General features: G+C 32.4%; 1 protein-coding gene across 1 annotated transcript; it reads left to right on the top strand.

Annotated features, from left to right (window-relative positions):
- Positions 1-2,795: 2,795 nt before the first annotated feature.
- LOC130816130 (uncharacterized membrane protein At1g16860-like) lies at positions 2,796-10,277 on the top strand. The gene is made up of 5 exons (XM_057682764.1): positions 2,796-3,057; positions 4,559-5,501; positions 7,053-7,208; positions 9,438-9,649; positions 9,752-10,277. The coding sequence occupies exons 2-5, from the start codon at positions 4,626-4,628 to the stop codon at positions 9,942-9,944; spliced, it is 1,437 nt and encodes a 478-aa protein (XP_057538747.1). The 5' UTR covers positions 2,796-3,057; positions 4,559-4,625; the 3' UTR covers positions 9,945-10,277.
- Positions 10,278-10,407: the final 130 nt, after the last annotated feature.

Raw genomic sequence — 10,407 nt, 5'->3', positions numbered from 1 at the left:
CATCAATATATAAAATAAGATTGAACGATGATGATACCAATTACCGTAAAGTAGTAAGTATTTCAGAATGGAGGAAGTATTTAAACTTTGTTTAGTTCATCTAAATTTTATTAATTAAATTGATTTTTACAAATTGAAATTGATTTTTACAAGATCAAAATGATTTAATTGTTTGTAATCGATTTTTACTGATCGATTATTGTAACTGATTTTTAGTTATAAATTTAAGTACTAATTAAAATTGATTTTTACTTATTGTAATTGAGTCTACTGTTTACAACTGATTTAATAACCTCTATGACGCTGACATTTGGAAATTCTTAAGATTCTTAATTGAATGTATGATTGTATAATTATACCTTATTAAGCTTATTTTTCTCAAATCTATGAGATAAATTTACCTATACACGAATCCTTGATATCATTATTCACTTATATAAAATAATATTATTTTTCAAAATAAGAAGTTCACAGCTGAAGAGCTTTTTTTTTTTTTTTTTTTTTTTTTTTTTAACTTGAAACCAAAAAAAAAAAATATATAAGGATTATAGCCGAATTTCAATGACTTTGATCGGACATGACTTATTTGACTTGGATTTTAACTTTGAGCTTGTATTATCGACACTTTAATTTAATTTTTTTATTTTAAATTTGTACATTAATTTATTTAATTATATTAAAATTTAGTTTTAAATTACTTATTTTTATAAAAAGTATTTAAAATGGAAAAAAAAATCGTTCATCATTTTTTGATTCACGCTATGCAAATCACAATGCCCTTTTTTTTTTTAAAGACATGTTAGCATCGGTAAATATTTTTTTTCTCAATAAGTAAAGTTGCTTCTTCTAAGAGAAACTTATACGAGAGGATTGCAAAAGAAATCCCATCGAATTACCCATAAAAGCAAAAAGGGAAAAAAAAAATCCAAAGATTATGTTATGAACATTGAGATTATATTGGTATAAGATATGAAGTATTACATGCATATTACATTTGATTTTTTCCGAATTCAATGTGTTATATCCACTATTTATATATCGAACTATACACATTTAAAAATTATAAAAAATTACCATTATGAAAATATATGATTAAACAATTCAAACAAGATTTCACTTGACTAACTTTTTTCTTATATATTTGTCACAATATATAAATTAAGCTTGAACGATGAATAATGTCAATAAGCATAATGTGGTGAGTATTTCAAAATGAAAGAAATATAAGCATAGATAATTAAAAAATAAAGCAATACTCCCTCCCATTCAGCTTATGTGTCTCATTTTCTTTTATGGTCAAGTTACCTTAATTGTCCCATTTTTATTTTTGGTATGGGTTTTTGACTTTTATGCTCTTAATAACTTTATCCTATTTTCAATTATACCCTCCATTACCCATACTAATTTTTCTCCCTTACATTAAAAAACCCATAATACTACTTTCTTTCCTACCCTTAGGGTTCTACTTTTAACTCTTGTTAAAATCCGTGAAAAGTCAAATAGAACTTCTAAGATGAATAGGAGGCAGTACTATATTGAGAAGATAATTTGTTCCCAAAATTAAGTGTTAAGTATTAATAAAAAAGGAAAATAAAGTGAGTGTGAGATATTCCGGCGCAAAACGAGGGTCAATTTTGACAGCAGTGAATTAGAGCACATATTCTCTAACATACTTGTCTTACATACCCAATATAACTGTAGTTTCACTGAAATACTCCTATTCAATTTAAAGCACGAAAATTAAAAAGTTAGATATATTGAGTTAAAATTATTGATATTTATTTAAAAATAAGAGAGAAAATATAAAGTATAAAATTAATTAAGTCATTTTCTATTAAAAATAAAAATAGAGTAAATTTATTAAAATAAATTAAAAAATAGTGCAAATTAAACAGGATAAGTTAACTATTAAGGCTACAGCCAATGAAGAAAGAAGATATAAATAAAAATACTCCAAATTCATAAAGGCAGTAGAAGTTAGAAGAAGGTGAAGGGTATGCTTTCATTTCTGTTTCCTATCTTTCCTTCTCAGTAAATTCTTGTGTTTTGTACAAGTACAATCCTATCAACTACTGCTATTGTTATTATTTTTTTATTTTCTTATTAGATGTTTATTTGGACTGATAGTAGTGTTGACTGTAGTTGTTGGTTTGTTTGATCGATTTAAAAGTATTGTTTGACAACTTTAAAAGTGTTAAACTCATTGTTTAAGTATGATATTTTGTAAAAATTAGCTGTTGACTATTAATCGTTAAAGGAAAAATCTAAAAGCAAAGAAAATTACTCATATTAGTGTTTTTTTACAATCCTAATTTTATAAACGTCATTTATCAAATATTTATAGGAAAAATTACCAATATTAATACAACTTTTTGCTTATTTCTCTACAAAAATACCAACTTTTGATTAACCATGAATAATACTAACTTAAGGGTCTCTTCTTAGAATATTTCTAACGTGTTAAAAATCAAACGATAAGAAATTATATGACAAAAAATAGATAAATTAGTTAATAAATTAAAGTTATTATTATTTAAAGAAAAAACACTCTTAAATTGATGTTATTTATGGTTAATAAAAATTAGTATTATTATACAAAACTTAACTAAATGTTGTATTATTCACAGTAATTTTTTCATATTTTTTTATTTGTTTTAAACCATTTAAAAAACTAAAAATAAAAAACTATTTGCCAAATATCTTCATTACTTAAAAAAAATACAAATACCATTTGTAATTTTGATAATATATAGCTAACTTGATCTTTTTGGCTTATTTGTTGTTTGTCTTGCAAAATTAATTAAATTAATTTACAAGTTATTATTATTATTCTCCTCCAACCCCATCACTGTTTTTCAGCCAATAACCACTCTGCCTCTTCTCACACACCTTCCACCCTTCTTTCTCTCTCTTACCTCCTTCTTATTTCAGTTTGCTTCACAGTTGTTGGGTGTCAATATTATTATGGATTCCATATTAATTTGTTCTTTGATTAGATCTACTCCACTTTTACTACTTCAGATTTGAATTCTTCACTCTTTTTTAATTTCCATTTAGGTAATTTTCCATAAAGTTTTTAACTTTTTATATCTTTATGTACTGTAATGTGAAATCTATTCTGGGTTTTTTTTGATCTCTTGTTTTTTGGTTCAAATGATGATATGGGTATTTCTTTTTGTATTTGTTTTCCTTTATTTTGCTTGTTTATGGTTCTGTATTTTTTCCCTTACCCTAGATTTGTATTCTGGATCTGCAATTTGTAATCTATTTGGTTGTTTGTTTTTTGAGCTAAAGTTATTATTATTTTTTTTATCATTATCTTGTTGATTTTTTTGGATAGTCTATAGTGCTTTTTAGCTGATTTAGGCTTGTGGAGTGATTGTAATTTATGAATTTATTATCTATGGGATGTTTTGTTTTTGTGGATTTAGTGCATTTGGAGTATACTGTTACTACTTACTAGGAATGGAGTTTTGGGTATGATTTTGTACTGAATGATAGCACAAAGCCCGGATCCATTGAGGTTTTTACAATCATGATAAAGGCTTAATTTTGATTATGATTGTGAGAATGAGATCATGTTGGTTGGTTGGTACGAGTCATTTTCGAGCCGAGGGTCTCACTGACGGTAAACTTTCTATCTATTTTGATAAGGGTATGATATGCCGTCATTCGACCCTGTCAAACCCCGATCATGGTTTCTATGAAGGGGATATATTCATATATTGGGTATGATGATGATGTTGGTTGGTTGGTATGATATTAAGTATTTTGTTCTTGAGGTTGTGCTGTTGTGGTCATGGTTATGTTGATTCAAGGATGATTTCCATGGTAGACATTTAATAAGAGGGGATGCACTAATTTTCTTATTTTTTGCAGGATTAGAACACAAAAATGTCTATTTATTGGTTTATTTATTTGCCTATGCCTCTTCCTAAAAAATCAGATTACCATATGTAGTATCTAATACAGTGAAGAATATTCTGAATAAATATTTGAAGACCTCAAGGATTAATCTAAGTAATAATATAATTTGGAGTTGTCCTTTTTCTTATAGTGAGCCTGCTTAACTGTTTTAATTGTAGGATTAAATTGATACACTTCTTTGGCTTGGGGATTCCAATTGTTTATCTTGCATTATATGGTGCTTTTAGATTTTGTAAATAAGATAAGATGTGCTCATGAAAATATAAGTTCTTCTATATACTTTTTTTACGGGTGTTTGGCAAAATTGTTTGTTGGTTATTTAGGGAAAAATAGATGTTTGAGTGGTCAAACCATCCAATGCTAGTATTTGTTAAATTAGCTGGTTAAAACAACTTGTTATAAGCTAGCTAATTTTGCTGTTCCCACAAGCATGCTCAATAATAGTTGGTCAAATCAGCTACTTCGATTAGCTATCAACCATTTGCCAAATTAAATTTTTGTTTCAATTTCAAGGTTCGTAAGTATATTTCTTGTCGAGCCTCATAATGTCTGTTAATGATATTTATATACTTTTTCCTTTGATTAAACCTGTCAATGGCATTAACTTGACCATCTAAATCCTACTTTGCAGTTCCTTGACATAATTTTATTTAAGAAGTTTTGTGCTTATCTTCTGGGTAATCAAAGAGACCAGCCTGATGGGTTCTCGATTCCCATCTCATAAGCTCAGTAATGGGCTTTATGTGTCAGGACGCCCTGAACAACCCAAGGAAAGACAACCTACTATGAGTTCTGTGGCCATGCCTTATACCGGAGGTGATATTAAAAAGTCCGGGGAGCTTGGGAAGATGTTTGATATACCTGTAGATGGGTCGAGGTCACGTAAGTCTGGACCTATCAGTAGTGCTCCTATGAGGACAGGATCATTTGGAGGAGCCGCTTCTCACTCTGGCCCGATTATGCAGAACTCTGTGAATAGGGTTTCTTCTGGTAATGTTAGCGGTTCTGGTTCAGCGTCCATGAAAAAAACTAATTCTGGTCCACTCAACAAACACGGCGAGCCTGTGAAAAAGTCTTCGGGTCCTCAGGCTGGTGGAGGCGTTTCTCGTCAGAATTCTGGCCCTCTTGCGCCAGTTCTTCCCACCACAGGCTTGATAACTTCAGGTCCGATTTCATCAGGCCCCTTGAATTCTTCAGGAGCTCCTCGAAAGGCTTCTGGTCCTCTGGAGTCCATGGGTTCCATGAAACATCATACTGCATCAATTGTAAACAACCAGGCTGTGACAAAACTTAATCAAGAGGATGAGTACTCGTTCTACAAGAGCTTCCCTAAGTCTATTTTGTATGCCATGGTTCTGCTATTTGTTATGGGTTTTATTGCTGGTGGTTTCATTCTTGGAGCTGTGCACAATCCTATTCTTCTCATTGTGGTGGTGGTGCTATTTAGTGCGGTTGCAGCTGTCTTTACATGGAATACTTGCTGGGGAAGGAGAGCTATAACAGGATTTATCGCTCAATATCCAGACGCTGAGCTTAGAACAGCGAGAAATGGACAGTTTGTCAAAGTGTCTGGGGTATGTCACTCTGTACTTTTCATTTATTTTGGTTGGGCATTTGTACAAATTAATAATATGGCATGTAGTCTTTCTTGGTTCAATGTATTTGATATCTCATTTTTTTTATGCTTGAATTGCATAATTTCTGATCTTCAACTGTACATTTTTTTGCTAAAATCCCATCTTATAGATCCATTTTGTATCATAGTTTGTTGTTTGTGATCATATAGATCCATAAGTCTCTAACAGCTATGCTTGCTTGGATATCAACCAATAGTGTCTTTTTTACTTGTGAAGAAGAATGATTGTGATTTTAACAGTTGATTGCATTGTTTCTCCAATGTAATGGAAAGAACTTTATGTTGGTTTGGTTACTTCCCAATGACAATCCACTCTTTTGAAGATGGATAAACATTTTCTAATCCATCCACACATTTCATCATCATAAATTGCTCGTTTCTTTAGTATCCTTGTTTCTCTAGCGTAATTGAAAAAATTTCATGTTGATTTCGTTACTTCCCAATGACAATCCACTCTTTTGAAGGTGGATCAACATTTTTTTATTCATCCACACATTCCATATTTCCATCATCATCAAATTGCTCGTTCCTTAAGTATTCTTGTTAGGAGTTTAGAGTTTTCATGCTTTAAATATATTATAAAGGAAGCCTTCTCACTAAAACTTCACCTGCACAAAATCTAGAGCTCAACATTGTTACTTTGACTTTTGCGTCTTTACTCCTTTACAACAAGATAAGGCCTTTATTGGCTTTGTTTGCATTAGAAACATTCACCTTAAGTATCAAAATCCGAGTTAGCTATAGACCTTCAACAAGTGTAGATTTGAGATTTTGTATTGAATGAGAAATAAATGAGTAAAAAGAGATAGAAAAAAGTAGATGTACATGTAAAAATTGCAGTTTAAGAGTTAGAAAACTGAATACAGAACTCTTAATAATCAATTGCCATCGGTATATCCTCTTCCCCTTTTATAACAATCTCACCTTTTCATCTTTCTTTCTCATGGCTACCTTCAACAGAGTACTTTGAACCATTATCAATGGTGTGACAGATTTTATGATATCTACTTTAGGAGTGAGCATTGTTTGGTTGGGAATAATAAAATGTACAACTATGATAAAGTAAAATCAAAAATGGGTGGAGAAATTCTGTACATCATACTAAGGGTCAATGAATTGCGTATTGAAAGTATTGAACATTGTGTTAAATTCCTTGGCTGAAGGAAAAAATATAACTAAAGGGTGAATTTAGTTTACATGAAATTTGTACTTTAGTTGAAAGACATGTTAAGTTACAGATTGATGGCAATTGTGCTAATATGATTTTGGAACCTGATCAACGTCCTTCTCAACAAGGGATTCATGTAGTAGTTCGCCATATAATCTTTAAGCATGCACTACTTTTCTAATATTAAGTTTATCTTAGCAGAACTAATGGAACTTTTTAGTTAATACCTTATTTTCTAATATACATTAGTAAAGTACTTGCTTGTATGCTCTACTTGATATCTTTTTAGAATCAATTAACCAATTTCTCATTCAAATGAAGGTGGTAACTTGTGGAAATGTACCTCTTGAATCATCATTTCAAAAAATTCCTCGTTGTGTCTACACTTCAACTAGCTTATATGAGTATCGAGGCTGGGATTCTAAAGCTGCTAACCCCAGTCATCGGCGTTTTACTTGGGGGCTCCGGTCACTTGAGGTGAGAAACCATCTGTCTTGTTCAGCCTTTTTTATCGCATAGATTCATTGCAACTGTTAGGTATAACCTTGCTTCTTGTGTGCGCATACGAAGAAATATACTTTGCATCTTTCAAACATGCGGGCATGGCTGCAATCTGCACGGAGTTTTACGGTTTCAAGATTAACAATAACAATATGTTGTGTCACAATTTTTTAATTTTTAACACCCTTTACAGAATTATACCACTTGTATGCATTAGTTGTTGCAGTGCAAAGTATCCGCTGTTTTTTTTTTTCAATATCTCGAGTTTCAGGTATAAACTTTGCAAGTCTAACAAATTGAGAACAGGTGTTGTATGGAACTAACTCTAATGATAATTCCAGGGTTGCTGTAATTTCCATATTGGGGAGCAAATCCATTATTGGTTACATTAATTCAATTCATCAATCTTCATCAATCCAGGTTCTTATTTGGGAGCATATTTAATAGTTCATAAACTAGTTTTGTAGTTGCATAGGAAGTAGACAAACCCTGTTATTGGTTCTTATTGGTTGATAGAATGAAAGATGCACGGTTATCCGTAGCAAATTCAGTCAATTTCTGCCATAAACATCCAAATTTTCCGTACGGGTATCTTAAAAACATTTTGTTCTTGGCTTGAATGAATTTCATATAAACTTTCGGACGTCTCTTTGAGGTTACCACTTTTCTTTCTTTTTCACTTCATCCCAAATTTTTTTCTAGCCTTGATTCTTAAACTCCCTAGTAAAGCCAAGTGTAAATCTTTTAGGGGGGATTAGTTAATTATAGAGGTGTCCAAATCAAAACCGATGACCCGATAATCACCCGATCTTATAATCGAATTCGATTTGACCTGACTTAAAAATGGATTTACAATTATGTAAAAACCAATGCGTACACAAAACCCGATTTTGAACCCACTCGAAACACTTGATCCGAAATAGACCCATTGACCCGAATGAACACCTCCGGTTAATTATTAGACCATGACGTCCATACATTCTGAATCCCATGAAGAGTGATTTTAGTTATGAAGTTCTTTTCACTTGCTAGAGGTCCTCGTTCCAGGCTTGAGAATTCATTTTGGTTTGTTTCCCTCCATAACCCATAAGGAAAAGCAAACGGACCTAATCAAATTAAAGCATTGTGTTGCATTCATGGCTCCCGCCGAGTTTTAATTCTGCTTCTTGAAAGAACTGCATGTGACTTCTGTTGTATAGAGTTTTAAATTTCATCTGCATAAATGAATGTTTTTTAGTTCAAGTGATTTAAAATCTGAATCTTAGTTATTTGTATTTTCTCAATTGCATGGAAGTAATTCATCAACCCTTTTTGCATTCAATTCAAATATCTAGCATGACGTTTTTTACATCTTTGTTTCCCCTAGATGTGTAGCATGCCGTTCATAATAGGTCCCTTGTATATTGGACATTGTTCCTGCCATCTAAATGCTTCATGTTGTTACATAGTTAATGAGTACAGACAGAGTTGCCTAACTTTTCAAAAGATTGTTCAAGCTTTAAGAACTTTAAGCCTTCCCTCAGGCCTCAAGCTATGTTACTTGGACTTGGGTACTGATGTCGGATACCGGTACGTGTCCAAGTGTCGGATACGTCTGAATATTCAATTTTACGCCTAAAATGAAGAGTCTAAATGCCATACTAATGTCCGAGCATCAAGGATCGGACACGGGTACGTGAAGCAAAATGAAGAGTCCAAGTAACATAGGCCTCAAGCCCTCAACCCGAAAATGGTCATCTTCTTTCTTTTGAATTCTTCCACATATTCATGAAAAACAGGAAACTGGTTGTCAAGTCAATGAGTATGTCGAAAGAACATATCCCTCGATTGTTTTGTTGTGTCTGTCCTTGGGATACTGATAGAAACATCATCTATCGTCAGACGGATGCTGAAAACCTGCTATATTGAAAGATCTGTTTTTTCTGTTATAAGATAATAACATTTGGAAGATTGATTTGCTTTTCGAAGATACTCTAGGCGTGGCCTCTGATGTTACGAAGTACGAACAATGCAGCTTACGCATAAGCAGCCTATGAAATTTAGAGATTTAACGCTGTTATTTCCTTTTTTTTGCCTTTTTTCAAAAACCCGAAAGAGTCGCTAAGGTGTTACATGTTCGAAACATCAAGCGTCTTTGTTAAAGTTAATGGTATTATGAGCTGCATTTCATAGCATTGATCTGATGTCAAGCTTCTTGTATTGCAGCGGCATGTGGTTGATTTTTACATTTCCGATTTTCAATCTGGATTGAGAGCTCTGGTCAAGACGGGGTATGGTGCTAGAGTGACTCCATATGTTGACGAATCTGTCGTCATTGATATTAATCCATCAAACAAAGACATGTCACCTGATTTTGTTCGGTGGTTATCCGAGAGAAACCTCTCTAGTGATGACCGTGTCATGCGCTTAAAAGAAGGGTAAGCATTATCTTGACACTATTTCTTTGTCGATGTTTTGAGTAGTTCCGAGATGGGGGAATGTATTCGGTCTAACACGTGTATTTTAACCCGTGTGAATAGGTACATCAAAGAAGGTAGCACCGTGAGCGTGATGGGAGTGGTACAACGAAACGATAATGTGCTAATGATAGTTCCTCCGCCAGAGCCGTTGCCAACAGGGTGCCAGTGGTCTAAATGTATACTCCCGGCAAGCCTCGAAGGTATCGTATTGAGATGTGAAGACACCTCGAAGATCGATGTTATTCCGGTGTGAAAAAGAAAAAGAAAAAGAAAAAGAAAAAGGGTATTACTAATTAGGAATGAATGAATCTCACAATACTATATTGAGATTTGATGACTTGTTTAGTGGGTGGTTGTGATGTTATGTTGGTATTTTTTTTCTTTTTAATTTTTTGTTAATTTCAGTGTGTATAGCTTTTACATAATTTCATTTCATGTTATGAGTTGGGATTTTAGAGATCTTTTGTAATTGAGAATGGCAATGCAAAGAAAACAGTATGCCTCTTCAAGTGATTGAGAAAATTGGGTGATATGTTTAGATACGTTCATCATATTTTTGAGTAATATTGTTCCTTTATTATTTTGATGAGCCTTAATTTGTTTTTTGATTTTATTTTTTTTGTTTCCTTTTGGTTTCAAGCCAATCTTCATTATTTCTCGAGAACATTTGAGCGATCATCAAAAACATTTGAGCAATCTTCATAGGCAATTTAATC

The sequence above is a fragment of the Amaranthus tricolor genome, chromosome 6, assembly GCF_026212465.1.
Source record: "Amaranthus tricolor cultivar Red isolate AtriRed21 chromosome 6, ASM2621246v1, whole genome shotgun sequence".
Lineage (NCBI taxonomy): Eukaryota > Viridiplantae > Streptophyta > Magnoliopsida > Caryophyllales > Amaranthaceae > Amaranthus > Amaranthus tricolor.
The sequence above is the reverse complement of the archived record's forward strand: the minus strand, read 5'-3'. Positions and strand labels throughout refer to the sequence as shown.

Bases quoted from the DNA above. Each gene is read 5' to 3' on its own strand.
- LOC130816130 (XM_057682764.1), top strand. From the start codon at position 4,626: ATGGGTTCTCGATTCCCATCTCATAAGCTCAGTAATGGGCTTTATGTG. The intron at 5,502-7,052 runs GTATGTCACTCT...ATTCAAATGAAG, and splicing joins AGTTTGTCAAAGTGTCTGGG to GTGGTAACTTGTGGAAATGT. The intron at 7,209-9,437 runs GTGAGAAACCAT...CTTGTATTGCAG, and splicing joins GGGGGCTCCGGTCACTTGAG to CGGCATGTGGTTGATTTTTA.